The 25,044-nt window shown below is 43.0% G+C and overlaps 1 protein-coding gene across 2 annotated transcripts in view; it reads right to left on the reverse strand.

Annotated features, from left to right (window-relative positions):
• Positions 1 to 6,812: 6,812 nt before the first annotated feature.
• The window catches only part of KDM4B (lysine demethylase 4B), a 92,582-nt gene continuing 74,350 nt past the window's right edge, over positions 6,813 to 25,044 (reverse strand). For both annotated transcript variants that reach the window (XM_075723530.1, XM_075723529.1), the window contains exons 15-23: positions 24,036 to 24,258; positions 21,308 to 21,384; positions 21,062 to 21,117; positions 20,470 to 20,578; positions 14,594 to 14,779; positions 14,258 to 14,422; positions 13,346 to 13,465; positions 10,435 to 10,527; positions 6,813 to 8,523 (exon numbers count right to left, since the gene is read on the reverse strand). In XM_075723530.1, coding sequence (XP_075579645.1) covers positions 8,338 to 8,523; positions 10,435 to 10,527; positions 13,346 to 13,465; positions 14,258 to 14,422; positions 14,594 to 14,779; positions 20,470 to 20,578; positions 21,062 to 21,117; positions 21,308 to 21,384; positions 24,036 to 24,258 — 1,215 coding nt within the window. In that variant the 3' untranslated portion in view covers positions 6,813 to 8,337. The remainder of the gene's footprint in view (positions 8,524 to 10,434; positions 10,528 to 13,345; positions 13,466 to 14,257; positions 14,423 to 14,593; positions 14,780 to 20,469; positions 20,579 to 21,061; positions 21,118 to 21,307; positions 21,385 to 24,035; positions 24,259 to 25,044) is intronic.

Below are 25,044 nucleotides of genomic sequence, written 5' to 3' on the forward strand. Positions count from 1 at the left end.
TCCGCAGACCGCGACCGAAGGCGAGGGGAGCGCAGCCCCTGCCCCGAGCCGCCCGTGCCGGCCCCGATCCCCGTGCCGGCCCTGTGCCAGGGGATTCATTTCCAATTTTACTGCTGCACTCTATCAGAGAGACAGCTCTGAAAGGCACAAATTCTCTCCCCCACGACGGACCTGTCACGATGACAATTACGCTTAACAGCGGCGGCTCAGCCTCGCCCTTCGGGGTGCTGGTTATGGCCGTGAAGAGCAGCACATCAGAGAGGGGACGAGACACCGACAGGCGGTATTCACAGCGCACCGGGGCACTGCCAAGGCCCGATCACACTGTGGTCTTCACGGAAGAAACCCAAGGGACGTTCCCTTTTACTGGGCTTTTGCTGAGGGGGAGAGGTAGGAGCATGAGGTTAAAAATACTCCGGTCTAGGACCAGGAGCAGCTGAGAGAGCCCGAGCTGCAATGGAAACTGAGGAAGGAAAAACCCACGTGCCAAGGAAACTGGTTAGTGTTTTGTTTCCCCTCTTTGCGGTCAATCACCTGCTGAGAGTGAAGCATCGCGGTGATTCTAGCAGTGCTATAACTAGACATGAAGTTTGGCCTTAGTGCTTTCAGAGTAAATATTTTAAAACCATAATGCTATGTCCGAAAGTCAAGGCAAACACCTACAAGCATAAACCGCAGTGGGGTCGGGAGGCTCGATGCCGGGGTTCGCTTCCCAGCTTTATCATGGTTGTTGGGAAATCCCCGGGCAATTTTCAAAGAAGGGAGTTTCAACGTGGCCGCTGTAATAAGTCAGTGTGCTGCTGCTCATCGCAGAGCTCCACGAAGACCGTGTCATTTGCAGGTACTTAGGCACTCAGGTCTGAGCATGAACATCTCAATCCCTGCTAGAAAAAAAAACGAGGACATCTCTTACTACTGAGAAAAACTGCAGAGAAATTAATTTGGACAAAATGGAGCAGGTCCTTGATTTGAGACCATCACAGAAGTGAGAGAAATCATAGCATTTAATAAGCAGCCAATCGTCTATGCTCTGAAGTAGTAAAAAGTGTTATGATAAATTGTTCCTGTAAAACAGAAACATCCCTAAGCAGTGGCATCTCACAGAAACAGTTGGAATCGGGCAGATTTTTCACTATACGCTGACAAAAATCTCATGCTAATCACCCAACGCAGGACACAAAGCTACTGGATTGCAGTGTTAATTCCATGTTATATCTGAATCCCAGATTAATCAGATGTACCACTTCTTCAGCCTAGATATTCTCTAGTGGCTCCCAGCTATTAAGACAACAAAAAGAAAATAAACCTCAGCTCTAAGTGGAGAGACAAGGAAATCAGACTTGCACAACAGCCCTTCTCCCCACCTCATTGCTTCTGCACATCGAAAATTGTCCAGTGACCCTTCTGTACCTACAATCAACTCAGATTTGATCTTTTTAGTCAGGCAGATGAATCCCTGCTATTCTAAATGGCAACAGCATCTTGGCTTGTATCATGGGTAACTGACCATTCATTCCTAATCAAAGAAAATTTGCTGTGTTTGCAAGAGATGGCTCCATTAAATGAAGCAGATGAGCAGTGGATCTGTCCATTTATTTATTTTTAAACCATGATCTGGGGCACAGGGGAGGGTATCACTCCTGTTGCAGAGACAGCTTGGCTACGAGCTCGTTTGCTGGGGGATATTAGCAGCTGGCATCTGAAATGGCAAGGCTAGGGTACAGAGGTAAGCCAAAGTCAACTGTGCTGAAACACAGCCAAATTCTTATTTATTCCACAGGAAAAGTGGCTAAGCTGTGGTCGCTATGTAATTCCAAACAGTATTTGCACACTGACCTTTATGTTTCCCCTCTTGGAAACAAAAAAATTTAATTGTTTTTGCTCCTCTGATGCTGAATGAATAACCCCCAGTAATGTTCTATTGGTGTGCAAGTAAACAGAGTAGTTATCTGTTTCCGCTATCAAAGCTGCCCAATAATTCTAGCACAACATCTCCAACTCATTCAAGTCTTGGTATTTTGCCAAAGTTGATTTGCCTTTTTTTTTTTTTTTTTTTTTCTCCCTTGTGTGTGCATGCCAGTGCAGTTGTTCATGGGACCAGAAGCAAGAGAGATGACCTGAACTGGAAATCAGGAACCCACAGGAACTCATTCAGAGTGTTTCTGTTGGGATCTCAAGCAATTTGTTTGATCTTTATTCCTGTTGGCAAGCTCAAGGAGCACTGGCAGGTATCACCTATATTAGGTACTCTGAAGCAGACACTGTTTAAATTTCACGGGGTTAAACACATTCGCAGGGTCTCCTCATTAACCTGTAATGAGATAAAGGGACAAATTGTCCTTCTAACCCAAGAAACACGAAACTGATGCTACGGGAAATAACAAGGGTCACAAGAGGCACTCGTCACATGGCTCCTCCGTGCGTCCCACGGACAGACACGCGGACGAACACCCCGGGAAGCAGCAGCATCGTGTCAGACAACGGCAGAGTGTGGAAATAGCTGTACGTAGCTGTTATCACACCTACCTGGGGAGAGGGACGGCTCTGGCACTCGGCAGGTTCCATGCAGACAGTGTTGCTCCTTGCTTTAGTCCCTCAAAGTACAATTGCATGCCTGAAAAAGCTCTTCTACAAACCTGCGCTCTTTCCAACTTGGTCTATTTGCAGGTCAGGACTTTGCAATCATTTCATTATTTCAAAAAGGGTGTAAAATGTTTATTAGACCACATTTAGCTATACGTAGAGCAGAGAAAAGAAGCCCAAAGAAGAAAACTAACAGGACTTGCCTACTGCAGCACTAGCAAAGGAACCTACCGCAGGAAAGGCTTCACCTTATGCTGTGCAGAAATTCAAGCCAGAGAGAGAACTGATGTAAGCAACACGCTGATCTACCAGCATCTTCCTCTGAGCCCTCTGATGAATGATGCCCACCACCACGGAAGACATACCCATATGAGAAATTCCACCAGTTCAACTCAAATTGCTGTTAAACTAAAATAGTGTGCCCAGATTCAAAGTAAAGTTTAGTTTAAAACGGCTCCTCATTACCTTAAGCTAAAACTCCCTGAGTAAACCACTCCAACCAAAACAAGGGCATTCTTCCAGAAGGGAACTGCACCTGTTTAATGAGTAGTTTTATTAAACTGGTACAATTTGTTCAAGCTGAAGGAGAACTACTGATGAAGAACTAATATGAACAGCGAGGGAAGAAGAAAAGAGAAAAATCCTCACAGAATAACCTCAAGAAATAGAAGTTCTGCAAAACTGGCCAGAGCACAGATGTCTACAGCATGTGACAAGGTTTTTTCCATCACCTGCTCTTTCCCTAAACTGAACAGTCACAAAGTAAAGCAAAAAAGGAAAGGAGCAAGTACACCGAAGAGGGAGTGCCTGAAAGCCCGGGATGCCCGCCCGCGTACAAGCAGAGCAGCAGAGAGGCTGTGAACGGGAAAGCCACAAAATACCGTGTGTGAACATGCTCACGTGGATCTGCACGCTGGAGGCTGGCAGCAACGCATTTGCAGGAAGAATTGTTTCAATAGGACGAGAAGTTACCACAAGAAGTTGTCCAGAGCGAGAGAACCATGACGCAGCAAAGGACAAAGTGGTAGACATCTAATCAAGCTTTATGGAATTTGGGGCTGTCCATTCAGCCCCAGCACTAAATAGCCTCATCCCAATCAACACTGCTATTTTTAGTTTTCTAAATAATCCTACCCTTTACAAAGGAAAAAAAAAAAATATATATCTCCTCCATTTCTTCTCACCAAGCTCAAGATCTTTCTCCAACCAGACAAGGAGTTAATGAATCTCCGTCCGCTGTTCCACTCTCCAGGCACACAGCAAAAATCTCTGCTGGCCTCAGAGTAGGAATAAGCAGCCTGTTGATCCCCATCTTCTCATTGCTGCCAGCAATTATCACAAAATGACTTTATTGCACATGTGACAGTTGGTGACACTGACTCGGGGAGTTTTATCAGCTTCTGCGCTACAGGTTTCGAAACACCTGCTTGTGTGAAGGCACCCTGCTGTCCGCCAGCCCAAGCGAGCTGGGCTTCTGCAAAGCAGCAAGAAGAAACTGCAGCCCTTTGTGCAAGACAGAGCATCGCACATGGGCGTCCCGTCCCTGCCTTGGCAGCTCAGGCCCGTTAATGGCCACGTCCCAAGCAAAGCACTCCGCGGGGCAGGACCAGGGCAGGCGCCGGGCAGGAGGGAGCGGCGCAGCAGGCACCAGCGCACGAGCACGCTGCCCGGGGCTGGAGCAGGACTGCCAGAGGATGGAGCTGGCCCACACGCAGAACGTAGAAAAGCAAAGGGAGGAAACCAAAACATGCTTTAGTAAGAGATGCAGCTCAGCTGCATAGGTTTAAAAGATATCCACAAATACACTCTCTCTGGGGATACAAAAGATGCAGAGGTTAGAAGAAAAGGCTAACGAGTTGTGCTCACCTACAGTCTTTCATCCAGCCCCAAATGGTACTTGGACAGAGGAAAGCATCGGCAGCAAAGCTCTTCGCTACAGCAGTTGTAGTATTCGCACCATCTCCCTGAGGACTCCCTGGGCACAGCATAATTTCCTATAACCCTCTATCACCTGTATTTTAGCACCGAATCTTTCGGCGAGTAACAGAAACGCACGGCGACTTCGGGGGGTTTGTGTGGAAATGTCTATTCCACCCTGCGAGGCTCTGACAGAGGGACGGAAAGGTTTGATCCTTGCATTTTGATCACTGCTCCGGGCAGTTACTCGGAAGTATGTACCGCTTCTTAAGACATCTTCAAAATTATATTAGTTCTTACTACAGCAATATCGCAGACCTTCAATTCAAAGGTAAGGTTTGTGTGGGTGTAAATTCCAACAGACTTTGTATCAGCAGCTTCTTCCCACAAGTATGATTCCTCAGATTATCTCAAGGAAAACTATTAAGCTGCAAAAGACTGGAAGTTGGAGATTTCTTTCACATAATCTGCAGCATTAGCCTCATACTGCAACAATTGGAGAGGAGTTTGTAAAAGTATCGGGGCTCAGGATGGGAAATGAAGGCGTTCAAATGAAGGCTTAGGAAGATGCTGTTTTAAGAGGTTCAATGTCAGCCCGACCTCCAAGGGCTAGAAGGAAAGGCTACCGGCAGGCTACGAAGCAGACTCCACAAAGGAAGTAGCAGTAGCAAACGGGTGATTTAAAAGATAAAGGATTTTAGAACCACCTCTGGCTATTTAGCAACGATGGTTCTCATGAACGAGCCAGCTAGAGCAAATCCCGGATCTTGGACAAAAATGCATTGTAAGCCTGGTTCTTAATTTTGGGAAGGGGTGCAATGACAGACCTCTTCTCCTGCATGGTTAACAGAGAGGAAGGAAAAGACCCCGTTCTTCTTAATCAGTGTCAGCTTCTCTTGGCTGTTTTATCAGTCAGCTTTACCAACCAGATCTGGGAGCCACCTTCTCCTGCAGTACAAAAGACTTTAAACTTAGAAATGAAGAGACTTCAACCCCCCAAAAAGTGTAATTCTGAAGTGCTCAACAGCCTTTAATTCATTATGAACCTAGAGGCAGAGAAAAAAATATGCAAAAAATACATCACATCCTTAATCTAGGGGGAGAAAAAAAAAAAAATCATTATTTTTATAGCACATAATCAGACACTTACAAATATATTTCACTGGAGGAAGGGGAGGGTAGGAATGTGCATTTCCTATTTCCTTTTCAATAGTCTGATGCACAGAGGCCATCAATATGGTCATTATAGATAATCTGCACAAGTCATTCCTAAACCAAAAAGAGGGATTTAAAAATAAACAAAAAAGGAGAACTCCTGCAACAAGGAAGGGCATTCTACAGTTCCAGGTTCACGTTTAAACATAACTCATCATCTGAATATGGGGTGAGGAAACACACTTTGTTTTTACAATATAAATAGTATTTTAAAAAGGTACTACATATGAATACAGTAATGGTGCTATTTCAGTCAGGACTTCAACATGCAGAGGAAATCCCCATTGCTCACAACCACTCATCCCATCCCACCCTTCCCCTCCCACCTCCAAAAAAAAATCCTCTGCTGCTTAAATTCTCTTTCAATTGCTTTAAATATTTCTCTTGTGGCCTGGCAACATTCTTATTCTTTTATACAAGCAAGTTTTCTACAAAACCATGTCTTAACCGACAGGAGACAGCTATGTAGGAGTAACAACCGAGGCTTTTAAGAACCTTGCCAATTTTTAAAACTTTTATTAGTCTCAGTTTGTTTTTATTCTTGGAGACATCTATCGAAAACGTCGAAAACTCAGAAATAAAAAAACCCTGTTTGAAACGTCTTACAAACACGCACGCGTGCACACGCACGCAGACACGCACACACAAAGAAAATAACCCGTAGCAGAGGCAGTAAGAAATAAAGGGAACTCCAATTCTCTCAAGGGAGAACAAAAATCAAAATAAAAAAAAATTGCTTTATTCTATCTCCACTCTTTCACTAGGACAGTTTAATACCCATCGAGTCTCTTAAGACGCTAATCTACCATCTGCTAGCCCACAAATCCTTCCCACTTATTCCCTTAAAGATCCAGCTACAGCGTTGCTTAAAAACCTCTCCACAGGACAATGAGCACCTTGCAAAAGGGCTTTAAAAAAAAAAAAAAAAAGAAGAAAGACTATCGTGTCTCTCTGTCCAGTAATTTCAGGGAATTAAGTGGAAAAGATTGCTGGCAGAGTTGTGGATAGCGCTGCTGTCACGGCGGCTGCTGGCCGGCCCAGGCATCGCGGCACCGCGCGCCCTTGCCCCTTCACCCACGGCCCCTTCCCAGCTCTGCTCCAGGGCTGCCGCTTGCTTTGCCTCTGAACGGACAGGCCCTCCAGCGTGAGTGGAAGACTTCCCAGCGCCTTCAGCAGGGTTTGGGATCACGCGCTTTTACAAAACACTGCTCCGTAACAGCTCTTTGAGCGGAGGTGATTTTCAAGTGTTCAAGCGGGAGCTGCCCACTCAATACTTCAGGATTTGTTTTTGCCTTTAACGCTCGTTCAATTCTCAGTGAACTGAGTCCAATCAAATGAAGGGCTTGCATTCCTCTTCCCCAGGAGTATCTCACAGGCTCAGTCTTTACTTAAGTAAAGGATGTCACAACAATCAAAGACGTTTGGGGAATTTCTTCTTTAATAGGATTAAAGAAAAACATACAAACACCTCCCAGGCTTCTGTCATGGAATGATTCTCACAACTGTAAGGAGCACAACTCAAAAAAAAAAAAAAAAAACAACCCCAAAAAAAACAAACCCAAAAAACCCCAACAAAAAAAGGAGACAAAGAAAAGAAAAAGGTTCCTATGGGAGACATGCCTACCAGAGAGCTAGAACAATCCCTCGATGCTCTAGTCTGCAGCGGGGAAGGGGGATGGCTCGTAAAGGAACTAACACAAGAAGCAGCAACAGAACACTTGCCAGAACCGAGTGGCATATCGTAACTGAAAGCCATGCTGATTTTTAACTAGAAAGCAACTGTGATGGCAAAGATGGGGAAGGGCGATAACAAGAATGACCAAAACCTGGCCATTTCTTCCCTAAGTCCCTTCCTGGTGACGTGGCAGAAATGCACGTATCTATCACATGTCTTTAAGAGAACTAACGGTAAGAAACATCCCAGCTATGAAACATTTCTTTCCCCATCTTCCCCAGCTTACAAAGAAGATAGTGTTTCTTTACAAAAAAGAACCCAGAACTTTCCAGGACATCTGCTCTTGCTCTCTCTCTCTCCCCGCTGTAGTATTAGTCACATTTCATTTGGGGGTGAAGGGGAGGATTTTGTTTATTTTCTGTTTTAAAGCCATAATCTAGAAAAATGTTTTGTGGAAATGTTTGTTTTCCTATTTTTGTTTGCTTTTTTTTTTTTAATAAGCTCATTTATAGAAAACTTCACAAAGTTGACGTCTATGTACAGAAAACACAATTCCAAAGGCTGCTTCAGTAGTCAATGTAATAGCACCTTTAAAGACAAAAGAGTTTGACATATTTTTAAAAAGTCATTTTGTCAAATTTTAACCCTTTCCAAGCCTCATAAAAAGAAGCCAGTCACAAAGCTCCGTTAGTACTAACTCTTCCAAAGTCTCCGTGTGAAATGCTGTCTTGACGGTTTTTCAAGCTCCCTATTCTACTGGTCAGCAATGTCTGGCAAAGTAGAGGTAGCGTGCAGCCAGACGGGATTTTCTTGCCGTCCAAACCAAGAGTAGATGAAAGGAATTCACAGCAGGCTATTGCACAAGGATGGTCTTCTATTCCACAGTTTCCTGGTTATTTTTCCACAGGCTTGAAAAGGGTTAACTTAATATTCTTAATTAATCCTGGTTAAAACAGGTTGCTCTGAGTTCCAGGCTGGTACTGTGTCTGCAACAGGCTCTCCATAAAGGCCAAGTAATCTGGGTTTTGTCCGTATTCTTCGGGATTTCTTGAATTCCCCAGCCGGGGGCGCTTGGCTGCTCTCACTTCATCTCCCGAAAATACATCTTCCTGAGGGGCCCCAGTGCTGAGGGACTGCAGGAGACAGGAAAGTACAATCATTAGAGGCACAGCAGGAAAACAGGGAGAGACACGGGTGAAAACCATGGAGCACGCCTGCGTAACAAGACAGCAGGGATAGCAAGTGAACAATTTGGTTCAGAGTATTTCTGTAGAAGAAAATTAACTCTGAAACATGCAAAGCACATAGCTGAAATTAAAAATTCTGGGCTTCTGAAACCAAACTGGAGAAACCCTCGAGTTGCCTTCCTTCTGTTTCAGACTATCTTTCTCTTCAGCTCCTGCCTTGCCAGTTCTCTGTTTGCTCCTATCCTCCTCTGCCTCTTCAGGTTACTTCATTCCCAGTAGAAGGCACAGAGGAAATTGGGGTTTCCCTAATGTCTTTAAAAAAAAAAAAAAAAAGACCCAAAGAAAGCATTTGGGCATCACTGTACAAACAATTGCTTCTGTTCGTCCTGCTCTTACACTCTCAAATGAGATGCATTTCTTGGTAGAAATTATTATCTCCTATCGTTTTGCGCCTTTGTTCTGCTGTTCTGCGTGAAAGCACTGTGAGCATCACTTCCACAGAGCACAGTCTAACACTTCTGGCAGCAGAAAGTACATGACAGAAGCCATAGCTTTCAGCCAGACTCAAAACCTTCTATTCACTGTCCAACTTGCATTCCTTTCCCTGGAACTGTTATAAAGTCTGATGTCTCCACTGCAGAGAATATGTTTCTTTCCAAATCCTGGATTTCAGGGCTCCAATATGTTGTCTTTATTATTATACAAGCTTAAATAACCTGGCATATTGTGCACATCTTAGAAATTAATTCTGATCATCTTTGCCACCTTCTGATCTTTCAAGGATAACAAGGTAAATTATTATTAACCTCTAAAATTTATGCCATGAGGTCTTAGTGAGATAAATAACTTCAAACAAGATGGAGAAGCCATCCAGAGCTACATTACAGAAAGCATTTTACAAGGGTTTTTTAGGTAAAACCCTTGAAGATTTCATGCACAAGCAAACAAAAGTTTCCTCAGAACTGTCATCAGTTCTTCCACAGAACTGCCCGTCGCCAGGCCATTTCTGACCATGCGCATCTCACACTTCTGCTGGTGGCCATGGATTCACAGGGTCAGCGAATCACCGGTTTAACTTGGCACAGCAGTTCCTAAGGCAATATCTTTGTCTCCTAGAAGAGACAGAAGCCCACAACCTTATCACAGGTGAACTTTGTGGATCCGTCCCTGTCCTGCAGTGGCCGACATAACAGATATTTAGAATGAAGAAGAAAACTGTATATTCTCCATTTGCACGGAAACCAGTCTCACCATTTGTTTAAATGGAATGGCTTTAAAGGTGAAAGCACCGGGTTTGAAACACCCAGGAAGTCTGGAACCAAAAAAGCTATTTAGTAAATGCCTCATATCTTCTAGGCTCAATAATTCCATTACATGCAGTTAAAGACAGCCTGATCTTTTAGATTAAGAGCTTTATAGGTACGAGCTATGGTCTAAATCTCCTATTTGGTGAGAAACACAGGTTTGGTCCCATGTCACTAATCAGTTCTCCAGAAACCACTTCGCTGTAGACGAATGCACCTCACTTCTGATGAAAGTGAGACAGAATGTCCAGAAAGACCGGCAGTCCACGTAACTGAATTCATATGGTGTAAAATGATATGAACGTAATCTTTTAACCAGAGAGAAAACAAAAATCAGATCTGAACATGTGAAAGGGAAAAATCATTTAAATGCTTCTCAAGCATTTACATCAAGGATTTCTTCTACTCTACATATTTTGTGAATGACAAGTGGTTTTACAGCCACAGAAATTGGAGGCTGCATTCACCTAATGTCTAAACAATACGCTAAGAAAATGTGAATGACTACTGCAAGTCACAGCCATTCTACTCTTTCTGCAATTTTGATACCCACCAGGCGAGACTTCACTCTCTTGGGAAGCTCCTCCTCCAAGGTATAAATATCACCACGCTTTACCATTAGTTGGGAACCGTCTTCGAACTCGACCTGTAGAGTGGGCAGAAGATGAAATAAGAACTTGGCCTCTACGTTTACAGTACCGCAGTCCATTCCCAGACTGCCACATACAGCCCCGCCACAGGAATACCAAGGAAGCACCAGGGGCCAGCTCCCATGGATGATCCCGTTCTTGGCACTGCGTGTCTCTAGGATTGCTGTAGAGTGAGCATCCCTCAGCTGTGTTAAGGATGCTCAACCCAAAAAGTGCTGGTTCCAGTGCTGCTCAGGCACCCTGTCTTATCTGGCCCAAGTGGTTTCATTCAGTGCTCCTGTGGAACCTAAAATGTCCATACTACAGCTGGATCAGCACCTCTGCTCCCTCCTCCCAGTCAGAGCACTAGACACTGACACTGATTTTTGATTCAAATCCTAAGAAAAGCAGCTTTTCAGTTACAATAAAAGGCAGCGCTGTATTCAGGCAATATGGTAATAAGAATTTCTTTCATCTTAAACAAAGCGTTTTCACACGTCATAAGGAAAGAACTCCAGCTACTGAAATATATTGTATTTTAACAAGCAGAAATAGTCAGCCAGGTACAAAAAACGGTGGTACCTCCTCACGTCAAACCCTTTTTGCTAAGCACTGATTATCTCATGAATTATGCATCAGATGTTACAGGAACGTTTATTCATGGAAACGTGCATATAAAAATGTTAAAACTATTAAAAGTTTTTAAGAGATTCTCATTTCCTTTGCTCAAGACTTACTACGCTTTTCTGGCTAATGCAGAAGGACATACACCACCGCTTAATACGGGATGTCAGGTTCAGACTGGACAAATTCGGAAGGAAGCGAGCATCTCTGCTCGCGCCCCATGCCCCGCGCCGCCCATGCAGCTCCTCAGGTACGCAAGCTCAGCGATGGCTGCCGAGGTCCCTGCGCAGCACGCATCCGCTGGGAGAAGGGGCTTCGGAAGGTGGGCTCTGCCGAGCCCCGCTGAGGCGGTGGGGTGCTGCTGCTCCCAATGACTCCGGTTTTACAGAGCACCACAACCAACAGCCAGAAGGGACCACGGATTACGAAGCTTAACAGCAGAGGCACAAGCAGATTGCTGTCTGCCATTTCCACTCCACGGGCTCAACTTCTAGTAGGAAGGCAGGGTTTGCGACTGAGGGCAGTGCCATCTTAAACTATCACGGAGCGGTTGGACCTTGTTTATTTAAGTGCCAAATTACTGATATGGGTTAGACCCTCGTTAGGAACACACATCAGAGCAAGTTACAAGACAGTCATTTGGGCTCCGTTTTTTAAAAAAATACACACATCTAATCTTAGCACACAAAATACAGACTTGGAGATGTGAGCTGGGAAGCTACTGCAAAATAAGACAAATTTAAAATGCAAAAGCTAATCCAAGCTGTCTTGCTATGAACACGCTTATTTCCTAACAGAACTGTTTCTGTGTTTTTAAATATAATCCTATTCCAAAACAGATAAAAGAAACGCGCCATAAGTACTGAAAAAGTATCCACATAGAGAACCAATGCAGAAAGCTGCTCAGGCTATTTTCCCCATGGAGAAGAGCTTTACTTATTGGTAACTGCATGATTTGAAAAACACAGGCTCCTCGTGCATATTTTTCTGTCATCTGGCACTATCAGTGGAATAGCCTATTTCAAATTATTGTACCTTTGAGAAATCAATGACAATTTCCTATACTGTGATTAAACTGGCAAGCATGCATAACGATAGATCTTTCTGGAACTATATATTGTACTTATTCAAACCAGGATCACCTCAGATCACACGTCCTCTGAAGCAGTTAACATCCATTACACACACCAAAAAGACTGTTAACTGACAAGGCGGGTTATTGCGCTCTTCGCACACAGATACGAAACAACTCTGTGCAGAAAGGACAGAAATCAGAACCCCATTTCAGACAAATACAAGATATGGGACTTCCTTTGCCTTTTGTCCAGGGGCATTAATCTCTTAAAAATAACAATTATTTGCAAATTTCAGCATATATTTTTTCAAAAGGATGTGTACAAAGTGTACTTTCCAAATCACTACAATTTTCAACTTCTTGGTACCATTTAAGGAGGGTTTAATCAAATGAACGTACTGCCTTTTATAAAGCCCTCTGTGCTGAAATACTAACACTACGTACCAGGTTAAATCTTCCTTTACTGACTGTTACAACCTTCCACCAACAAAAATCCCATATGTGGAACAGACTCAGAGTCAAAAAAAACCTGGCTGCTGTTTTTCTCGCCTTAAAAACAGAGATGGCGAGACCGCATGAGACTGGAGATTGAGGTTTCTAATTCCTCACACAGCAGCAGCAGGACATTATTCCCACATGCTGCTGCTGCTCCACAAAGTACCCTCCCGTGACCAGAGGATTATTCCCCGCCTTGAAGCAGTCTCCTGACCCATCGTTTCCCTTACTTCCTCTCAAAGCGTCGAGGAAGGTTGTGATTATGTAGATACTGTCTCATGGGGAACTACAGACGCCGAGCTCAGCTCCAGCCATGGGACAGCCTCCAGAGATTAGTTCCATTAGGTCACTTTTGACCCGGGTCAGACCTGAGCTATAAGAAGGGCAAATTTATTTTATATTTTAAAAGCAGATACAGTCTAGACATACGTCTATCCGTACATCCACATTCTGCCACAGCAAACCTTTACCCTGATCCTACTTTAACACTATATTTCTCTTTAGACTACCAGCAGTATTAATTTCAGAAGGCAAATTCTCCCTTCACGACCAGAGCAAGCGCTCAACACTAGTGAGCTACACAATCTGAGCAACGATCAGACACGTTGACATGAAGTACGTGGGTACTCTTCCACACTCACCTGGTAAATCTGACTGATCTGGGCTGCAATAAACTTGGCCTTATAGATGATTCCATCTGTCCACTGCAGCTGAACCAATTCACCCTCTGGAGGGGGTCCCATTTGGAGGCAGTCTCTGCTCTGAAGACATAGAGTGGAAGAGGTCAGACAGCCAACACCAACAAAGCTCAAGAACTAGGTGAAGAGGTTGTTAAAATCACCACTCAAGGAAGTTGCTACATAACACTATAATTAAGTATAAGACAGTTTCTGCACTTGTGATTAATTGCAGTCATCTCAGACAAAACCATTAACCAGTGAGAGACCAGAAATAAACACTTGCAGCTCCTTCTGGTGACAGTACTCAGTTCTAGGAAACTTCGCATTACAAATCCCTAAACATCAGATCTCCTGTATCAACAAAAACAAGCAGGGTGACCTGCTCTGTTTCACATGGTGAATCAAGGCACAATCAGGAAGAGAACGCATGAGCTGACAAGTCAGCCTCTTCTAGACATTCCTTCTATTAAGTGAATTCCCTGTTTTGAACCAGAAGTGCTTACAGACAATCTGCTTCCCCCATGAATCACACTTGTCAGTTGAAAAATAAGAGATTGTTCAACCACAAAACAAATACGATGCAACTTAAAACAAACATTGCTTTCTGTTAAGTCATCTGCATATCGCAAAATCACATCTTTGTAAAGGAACAAAAAAACTGAAATGAGATAATGTTGTAAACAAGAAGAACAGTAATGAAGAGCAGTATGAGTTTTTCTATGCAAGCAGCAACTTTACTTTTTAATTCTTTTTTTTTTTTTTTTTTTAAAGTTTTACTTCGTTGTTCCACCCCAAAGCGCATAGAAGAGGAATGCAGGCATTACACTTTGTACTCATCTATAACAGTAATAGTCTCCACAGAGAGCTGCTTACAATAATGCTTTCTGGGTAAACGTTGTCACTGTATGAACCGTCATCAAAGTTTACTTCATAGAAAGTCTGTGTTGTCATGCCAATCACTTTACATCTGTAGTAGAGTCCATTCCGGTTCTTTGTGATCACAGTCTGCCCAAGGGTCACTTCCCTTCGAAACTGAATCTGTGTTATAGAGAAAAAGGAGTAATTTGCAATTTGCAGTCATAAAAGCTGTGTCAAAAATATAGGCGCAGAGAACTGTTCAACAACAACAACAAAAACAAACCCCAAAAGCCCCAACCACCGCCCAAACCCAACCCAACCCAACCCAAACCCCCAGACCAAACCACATACATTCTGGTTAGCTGCTTTGTGTTTGAAGCAAGTGATGGACACAACGTAGGGCCAGTCGTCTGGCTCCATGGGCACGCCAGCTGCGTGCGCGCAGGTCACGTGGAAGGATGTGGAGCAGTGCTCATACGAGCACTGGATGCAGGCACCAGACACTTTCTTCATCCGTTTCCGACAGTACACGCATTTCTGAAAAGAAACACAGGTCAGCGTTATGCAGGCAGTCAACAGCAGCTTTAACGCAACACATGGCACCCTGCTACTTGACATGGTGGAAAAGTTCGTATCATTGGTGTCTAGGGCCCAGAAGCCACAGCCAAAAACAGTGACGTTTGCTGCTGAGAGGTCAAGTCCAACACTTCCAGAATTGCCTATAAGCGCTTGCCTAGAATCACTCGTAAGCCAGGAAACTCCAGCAGATACTGACTTATCATTCCCTTGCGCACGACGACACCTACCAGTAACTCAGCCCTCCAGAACCACGCTGGACGGTGAAGCAGACTTAAATCCAATTTGAGACTATGTTCACTGGAGGGCTGAGAGAAAGGGAGGGCAAACCAGGCAAACACACATCAGCGCTATCAGAGAACCGCGACGGCTCAATACTCATCCTCCTTAGATATATGGAATGCACCTCTGTTAGTTCAAACAGCAGCTGGATCTTCACAGACACGCTGCTAGAAGATAATGTTTCTGGTTTTTTGAAAGAACAGAACACAGAATAACTGTGTAATAATTTGTTCTATTATATTTAATGGAACATTATACCTATTAGATCTACTAGAATATAATTTTATATAATGGAACAATAAAATTGTATGTTTATTTTACGCACATAAACTACATGTGTACTGTAAATATTTTATTGGTATCCATGTCAGGTTAGCTATTGTAGATAATTCAGTCACTGTTTTGCAAACAGAAGAACTAAAACCATTGTACCAAACACCAGAATTACAGGGGGGGAAAAGGTATGAAATCTTTCAGTATTTTTTAAACTCATTTTCTGCAAAGCAGATCCAGTTATTAGGCTAAGCTAATCAGACAGCACTTGGTGGGGACAGGTAATCAACTTAGGATGTGTGACTACTTTAAAAAGAAATCTAAATTTCTCCAAAGCTAAAAATCATAAGCCTATGGCACTGTAGACTTGGCAGCAAGCATTAGGTGTCAGTGGGAAGCAAGATACATTTCCTCATTCCCTAACACCACCAGATTCCTGTTTCCAGCCCCTCAGAAATACAGGAGACCAGGTTTTGGGAATCCCAATCTAAAGAAATTTAAGTTGGACGCTTGTGTAATGTTTCCAGGGAACTATTTGGAAACACCATTCTTTGCTTTTAACATTTTAAGTCTAGGGAATCTGTCACTGATCAATGGCAGCTTCTTTACTGTAGCTGAGGCTTGGACAAGGCAAACCAGGCAAAAATTAGCATCACACCCATGAGACGAACGTGCGTTTTACTTGTTAGAATGAACGGCTCGTATAAATAAAATCCTGAGAGATATTATACGCCCATGAATCTGACTACACAGCTATGTAATTTATTTATTACAAAGAAATAATTTCCACATATAAGGAGGAACAGAGGCAAGCAGTAATTTTTAGTGTGCATTTCAGATGACCGTCTCCAAAGCACATTGCACCGGTTTGCTCCAGCCACTGCCCCCCAGGTCTGACCGCCTGCCTCCCTCCCAATCCATCATCAAAACATAAATGTCCTATAAACATACTAGGATACTATGAATGACGGATTCTTTTTCTCTCTGCAGCGTCTGATATTAAACAGAGCCTTTTTTTTCCCTCTTTCACTTTTCATGGCCTCTCGTTTACCTCACTCCCACTAAAGCAGTGCTCAAAGTATGCAACATTACAGAACACACGGCCTAAATTTTAAGATCCGTATGAATTACTACATCCCATGGGATTAGAAATGGAATGTAAGCTGCCTGATGTCGCACAATAAGCCAATACAACCCCCAGAAGTACAAATCCACTCCGCTTCTAGGTCTGAGCTAACTTGAAAGAGTACCCTCAAAAATAGTAACAGTGGTATCGTATCATAAACTGTCCAAGTAAATGCAAAATAAGAATTGCCAAATTTCAATGTTATGTTTTATTTGTGTTATCATAGCTAAGAGCCAGGGCCCCACCTGCGCTAGCTACAACACATTGCCAAGACAAATAAAAGAGCACTCCTTCTCCAAAGAGTCTTCTCTCTTCCTTGAAAGCAAGACATGCGAAAAAAAGGGAGATGCATTCTCCCCAATTTCTGTGCAACATCACGCCTCTCTGACGGGGGTCTGCCCCACACGTATATGAAATAAGTCAAGTTCACTTCCTGTGAATTAACTGAAGTCAGTATGTTTACACCAAAGATTAATTTGGCCTTTTTACTTAAACTAACAAAAGCCAGGAAATTCAAAGCCGGAGCCTTAGCGTTGCCAGAATGTGGTTTTAGTATTTAATAAGCTATGCCTTTATTGCTCTGTAAACCATGTTCAAAAGCTAGATAAGCACCACAGCAAAGTGCGCAGCAGGAACACAGCACTGAAAGCAAGTCAATAGCAACGAGATCTCATTATTAAACTGTCAATACCCAATTCTGCCGCCAGCAGGGACAACTGCTGATATACAGTGTGCTCAATACTGCCTCTCACGGGAGCATTAACCCTCCAGGATCAGGAATCTGCCTTTACCGATGCGAACAGGATTCTTCCAAGCCAGAAGGATTAGCACGCACCTAATGACGCCCCAGTGGCAAGACAAACTCCTTGTGATAAGCAGAAGAGCTACACCAATGGAATATTCTGAGCAAATACGATCAAAGGATAAAGAAAAATGTGAGCTACAGTGAGACTGCAATGTAGAAGATGGTGGAAGGAGCGAAAACGTAGAAGATCTGGAAGTGTGGGAGATGGGACGGACAGAAGCACTGGTGCCCAGTGCTGAGATAAAGCAGCACGTGTAGATTCAAAGACATTTTCTGTGGGAGGGGAGGTAGCAGGAAGAGAGGAGGTCTAAAGCACAGGAGAAAAATCTTGAAAATAAATGCACACTGGAGAGTTGGGTCATAGCTGAGAGTAAGAAATGGGCTGTCTCCTGCATGATGAACACTGCAATTCATTTACTCCATTGAGGAATGACAGCTAATTATTCCAAATTTCCACGTCATAAATAATTTACGCGCACAGGCCCATAATACACCATTAATCAGGAAGCATGCAAACTGCACTCTTTAAAATGATGCAATACCTACAACTGGATTGAAAAGTCTGTGCTTGAAAGGGAAGGCCTGGTGCACGCTCAAAGAACAAGAGATACTCTTTAAACAGATCGCTGCAACTGCTTGTTAACGCAGCCCTCCCACAGTAACTTAAACAATACAAACATATTAAAAAAAAAAACAAAAAACACCACAGATAACCCCTACCCCCCTCTTTCCTTCATTACCTTCATCCATTCACTTCAACTGTCCTCAGCCTTCATATCATTCCTTCTCTCCTTTTCCATCTTTTTCAGCAACAAAGGCCATCTCTCCAATTTTATCCATACTGCATCAACTCCGTCATTGCCCAAGTCATCAGATCCAACACCACCACCTTTTAGTCACCTTCACTTTATCTTCCTAAATGCAGCTGCACACCTCCAAAAAAGACACCCCCCAACTCCTCCATTGACTCCCCATGTATTCCATGAATTACCTGCAAATTCCTATAAAGAATCCTACAGGTCTCTACAATGGCTCCTAGGTGTTTCTTCACACAGTCTTAGCCAATATAAATTTCTTTTGTACTTCTTCACACGCTGCACCAATGCTGCTGCTATAAGCACCACTGCCTTTACATTCTGCCATCCAAATTAATTTTTTTTTAATCTTTACCTAGCTCATATCTCTAAAACCCATTTCAATTTTAGCTCAAGATAATTTATTTGCTTTCTTTCCTGTAGCAAACGACACTCATAAAGCCACAATGTATGTGGTGACACCACCAACTGTTTTCAGCAGACAGTGATGGTGCGTGCATACATACTCTAAAGGCGTTCACAAGTATAGACCAACAGAGCAGAAAGATTTTTATAATCAGTCTAAACACAACAATAGTTACCTGGTGACATTCTTGAACAGTGAGTAATTAGGCTGAAAGTCTGCTTCTTGCATCCTAACAGTGGGGCTAGCTGTATAGGGGCACCAGACATCTTACAGAGGGATCACACTGGCATGCTGACAGAAGCTCAAGACCAAGACCTGAACCTGTGCCCAAAGCTACCTGGACCAGCCAACATGCCCTGCTGGCAGAGTCACGACAGACCCTGGCAGAAATAAAACAGCGTTACGCCCCTAGAAAAGTTACTCTGATTGTGATGAAGCAGTGTGTAGCACCATCCATGCTAACACTTTCCAAGTGAAGTGCTTAAAGCCAGGCTTTGACAAGAATTGAGCTACAAGCCAGGCTCTTGCTAACTTCAACATACGGAATACGTGCCTGTAAATGACATCATTAGACTGTGTAATTCAAGGTGCTTCATATACCTTTCCTGAGACATGAAGAAAACATGAGGTGCGAACAGAATACAACGCTGAAGAAATCAACAAAACTATGAAGCTTTAATTCAGGAACGAAACAGAAGGATGCGCAGCAGGTCTGTGCAGAGGCTTTGGGTGGCGTAGCCAACGCTGCCGAGCAGAATGAAGCAACAGTTTTACGTGCGTTAATACTACCCTGGCTCTATAGGATTGTAAGATAGCCAACAGAAGAGTTAAAGAATTAAGTCATGTTTCCTTGTGAGGCTCCATTAAGCAATAAATGTGAGTCTTGTGTAAAAGGATTTTTAGTTCATCGTTACAAGTGCTGGTAATGAAGAGGATGCATGCTAGAAATGTCAGATGATCCATAAAGAACCACTGCTGCAAGATTTATCACTCTCACAACACACTGCTCCATCACTGCACCTGAATAATGAATGCTTTTTACATTTACATTTGTGTACAAAACCCATTTGCACAACAGAGAAATAACTCTGGAAGCCGAGAGAGATTCTTCCTAATCTCTCAGCCAGGCCCTGGCTGGGCTGCCGGCACTATATGGCTGCGCAGTTAACAAATACATCAGCGCTAACCAATGCATCACTGCTACCTCACCTTCCCCCGTACCACACTCCCAACTCTCGTCCAGCTGACTTCTGTACGAAAAAAGCAGCAAAAGCACAATTTATTTTGCAATAACACACTATAGTGATGGGGCATTAACTAACACTAAGATTAATTGCTCTGAGCTAATGAATCATCCATTACTAATCCCTCAGATGAGGCTACGCAACTAAATAATGAGCTGTAGCTGGACTTTTATTAAAATCTTTGCAGAGCCTCGCCTTGCAGTCATGGTCACAAAGAAATGTTTATTAATTTCTACAAGAGATTTCTTGATAGAAAAAGAGAATTATTGTAAAGAAAGACGAGTCAAATTACAGATGAACAAGTCAGCAATATGTCAGCTTCCTTCTAGTTACCATGTCCCTTCACACTCCCGCTATGCAGTACTTTCAGTAAATGAAGCTTTCGGGCAGCTTAGACCCAAGCGCCAGGTGGGTAAGGATGCTTGCCCTAGGCTCTGCCCAGGGTAAGAGCACATTCCTAGAGAGTAAAGGCAGATCTGGTCATCACAACTTGTTTGTGTGTCAAAGCACTGAGACAGTACCTCAGAAGACATCCAAATGATACAGCTTCCTGGTGCATTTGTTGGAAATAAGAGCAAGAACATCACCTCCAACCTCAGCTACTTTATGATCCTACAGAATGTTTTTCTGTCTGCTTAAAGCCTTTTTCTTTTTTTTGGCTCTTGTTCACACACACTCTCTATAGGTAAAAGACACCTACCAGTTTCCATCTCTGCTCTGGAATAGCACTGATGTCCACAGGATGACGCTCTATTACGTTGAGAAAACGGGCCTCGGGGACAGCAATAGCACAGATTATATGGATCCACCTGGAAAAAAAAGCGAAGAGAGAAATCAGAATCCGCCATTATTTGAGTTAAATACTCAAGAGGGCAGTTAACATTTCTCTGACTCCCTCAGTATCAAGGCACATTTACAGTGGTTGGCAGCCTTGGCAACATTACCAACTGATTGTTAATCACGGTCGTACAAGGTAAATGTCTCTGGAAAAACAGGGATCAACCTTTTTATGCATCTGATCTTGCACGATACTAAACATTCTCTGAAAATACTTTTCTCTGAGAATAAACCAAATTTAACAGTGTTCAGAGCCATGCTACCTCTGCTATTGAGAAGCCTCGTGCAGAGTGTAAGACAGCACAGTTATTCAAGCTCATCCTGCCAAGTTAGTGAGTAACCATTACCTCCGTAACGCCAAAACTAGTTGTCGCACCGAGCATCAAGACCAAACTCGCAACGCTAGAGCATTAGATGCAGTATGGAAGGACAAAATAGTTAAAAACATCACTTACCGCCCATCAGTGGTCATCTGAAGAGCTCCTCCCCTGAGATTACACAGGCAACATTCCTGTAGGAACACAACTCCATCAGAGCTGGACCATAAAACTCTGCCAGACCGCCTACCTTTCCCAAAAAATGACTACACCACACCTGGGATGCAAAGGCAAACTGCACCCTCCCACCACCCATCTCTGCTGAAATATCTAATTAATTCCCACAGCAAGCTTTATTTTGTCTCCCAAAGAGTAGATGCTTACCGCTGCCCATGCATTGGCTGAGCACCGTGAGCAAGACCAACTTTCATTCACCAAATCTGGACGTATTCCGTAACAGCCTGAAACAAAGAAAGTTATATCCCTCAGAGATTTGCCAACATATCTGTAGTACTGACTTGTTGACTTTTCAATTCAGAAGCATCTTTGAAATCAGGTGTAGCATTTGAATAACTATATTCAATACTCCAGGCTCAGACAAAAGTTGTAAGGAAAGTCATCCTTGGGAAGGGGGACAGAATTTGGGACCAGCAGGTCTAAAAATGAACAGAATCACCACACAGAGGTAACCCTCAACAATTTTTTTTTCTCTTTTGTAAGGACTACCGTAGCAGTACTTTGATCCTTCAGGCAAGAACAGGGCTCTAAAGTGATGCTACTACTGCTGGAATGCACTCACATCAAAACAGTTAAGAGCACAGAATTTTAGCATGATTGAAGCAGTCATCTTTGCTAAGTGGTATTATGAGAAAGGACAAAACCACTAATACTGCAAGGAAATTAAATACGTGTATTTCACATATTTAACAGTATTTAGACTAATAATTTCTGGTTATATGAAGGGTTAGAAACATCTGACTTTATAGAGCGTCAATGACCGTAATATGCAAGCACCAAATCCTCCTACATACTTCTCCGCAAAACCAAAGAAAGAAAGTGGTATTATACTCACTATAAATACAGGGAAATAACACCAAAAAAGCACTTAAAATTCCACAAAAGACAGAGAGGTTTGCCACTGAAGACAACGGGGACAAGACATACAAATACTGTTGAAAAATTGGATCTATGTGATTTCCGCAAGCTTGCAAAGAAAGCCTGTAGCAGAAAATTAAACATACCACAAATTGCTGGTCAGCATCCTAGGTAACACAAAGTTCATCCCATGGCCTTTACCTATCCTAACAAAACTGAACATAAAATTTCAGCTGGAGGGTCTCCAATTACTGAATTAAACTTAAAAGAAGTTACTCAGAAAGCACTGAGATTGCCACAATAACCTGATTTATAAAAATCTTCCACTTAACCAGATAAACATTATGTCAAAAAAAGTCGATAATATAGATCCACAGCTGTCTTCCACATCTGAAACCTCTTTTCATCATATGGCAAATCAAGAAAGCAGATTCAGCCCAGTCCTAGAAAATGAGCAGGGGTCTTGTGTCTAAAAAACTGATCTGGAAACTGAGATGAAAGAAGAACAGACACCCGTAACTGAAATAGTGCTGGAGCTCGAAATGGCGTAGAACGGGCTGAAATTTCAGCATTGATTTCTTGCTCCAGGACCACAGGTAGCCAGACTATGGGATCTGAGGGGAGAAACAGTCACGCTTACTGAACACCAGATTGTCCCATTAACAACGATCCTAACGGAACAAGAAAAGAATGCTCTTTTTATGGATTTTGTCAACCCCTTAAAAGCCCAGAAACCTTCGCAAAAGCTTTCTTCTCCGTACGTACTTGCTGTTGTCATAACCTGGCACAGCTGGGTGAGGGCACTTCTCAATAACAAGTAGGCTGCCAACTGGTTTTACAGCAAGCTGCCAGATTAACCAAAATACACCTCAACACTGCAATCCTATAATAAAAGCAAATGGATTCTCTGCAGCAAAGTCAAAGGGATATCACAGTCTAGAAGTACAAACAGCGACAAGGAAACAAGACACTGGAGACCACATCACACTAGATCTAACTTCTGTCCTATCCTCAAGGGTAGAGCTCAGCCGGAACAGAAAGCTGAATTTCTCTACACCCTGAGACTGCAGATTAACTTTGCCCACATCCCTCTGACCCTAAATAGAATTTGGCCACTGAAACCATTTTGACAGACTAGTCTATTGAAGACATATGGATGTACAAGGTGCAGCCTCTCTGTTCTGATCGCTAGAGACTGCAGTTGGTGAAGTAAGAAAGCAGTCTTTATCCTCACGCTCACTCTGCATCATTGCTCTTATTAGCCAGAAGTGGCCATAATCACGGATGCAGTACAGAAATAAAAGTTGCATTCTAGTTGTCCACAAGAGACAGTCATGCTGAGCTGCACGGTGGCCTGCAGACTTTAAAATTGGAACAACAAAAGTAATTCCAGCTGATGCAAGTCAAATAAGTTTTCCCATCTGTCAAGATCAAACAGCTGAACACTAATTTGTCACATCTCCTAGTACGAGTGCAAATGTTAACTGGATCTCATACAATCTACAGTGAAGGTACACTCTACCAGGATTAATCAGATCTTCTTTTAGACATAACTATCGGGGAAACAAACAGACATATGTTCCTTTTTGTAATCAAGTGCCCTTCCTACAAACAGTAACACAGACACTAATAAAATATATCCCAGAAACTACTCCATCATCTCTGATGCACACAAGAACAGTACCTCACCCGGCAGACCAATATTTGAACAAGCGAGAAGAATGCAATCAGCTTCGTGATTTCTGCTTTATTACAAAAAATGAAAGATAACGAAGAGTCTTCTCTGCGAGACAGAGAAGAATCAGCCAACAAAACAAACAGTAAAAAGAATATCTGTGTGTATTTTTAAGATCTGCCAAGAGGGACTCAAATATACACACATACTAGTACCAGAAAAGGCAGTGGGAGTGCCAGGTATAGCAAGCATGCCCAGAAGGAATTCAAATATAGGCAACATACGAAGAGACCGTGGGTTTCTCAATACCCAAAATGCTTTGGTGAAGAAGGGAACACTCACTAGCATGAACCTGCAGGCAGCATTTGGCACAGGATATCAAGGGACTGGTTCCATCCTCTCCGATATATGAATTTGAAGGAAGGGGCTCTGTGTTTTCTCCACTTGAGGTAAAGCACATCTCCGGGATCAGAGGCTTGGTCTTCTGTCCGCACTTAGAAAGGTGGACGAAAGAGGTGGTCTCCCCTACAGAGACTGGGACAGCTTCTTTATCCATCTGTAAGGACTTAAAGAGAAAATATCCTCATATGGAATCGCCTCTTTCCTGGTCACAATTTTAACCTTAAAGTCAGAGCACTCCCCGCGCAAAAAAAAAGTCATCCAACACCTGACGCCATGCAGCACAAATAACGAACTTTAAATCCTGTCTTCTCATGCACACCCCCACCCCTGCCTTTTGCTCCTCTCTCTCTTCCTTAGGCCTGTACCGGGATCTGTAATTTATTCTGAAAGCTCAAAGAATCATTAGAATAATGAGAAGCGTTCCCTGTTTTTCTTCTGTAAAAATCTAAATTCCTAAATTGCAGTTGAAAACACCAAATGGGGGGGGGAGAAAATATTAATAAAAGCAAGACCTTCCCTCCCCCTCTCCCATCCTTTTGGCATCCTTCCCTACTCTTTCTGCAAGAATTTCTCCAGAAGGACATTTCAAGGTTTCTGGTAGCAGACCAGAGTTAAAAACAATGGAATAAAACAGCCCAGCTGTACCCAGTTTTCCTTACAACCATTATACAACAGCATCCAGCAATCAGAACAGATATTTTCTTTTCAGGCTGTATAATAAATCAAGAGATTTTATTGAAGGGGGAGGTGGGCTCTGCTTTGCTCAGAAAAAGCTTCCAACACATATATATGCATCTAAGGCACATATTCCTAGTGGACACACAAAGCCAGATTTGGCTCTATAAGCATCCAAGAACAAATCAATACACAACTGGGCAAATAACTAATTCATCTGATATGAGCTGAAAGGCAAAATATAACATATCCCAAAGCATATTGGAAGTTTCCA

This window comes from Pelecanus crispus, chromosome 20 (genome assembly GCF_030463565.1).
Source record: "Pelecanus crispus isolate bPelCri1 chromosome 20, bPelCri1.pri, whole genome shotgun sequence".
NCBI classification, from domain to species: Eukaryota; Metazoa; Chordata; class Aves; order Pelecaniformes; family Pelecanidae; genus Pelecanus; species Pelecanus crispus.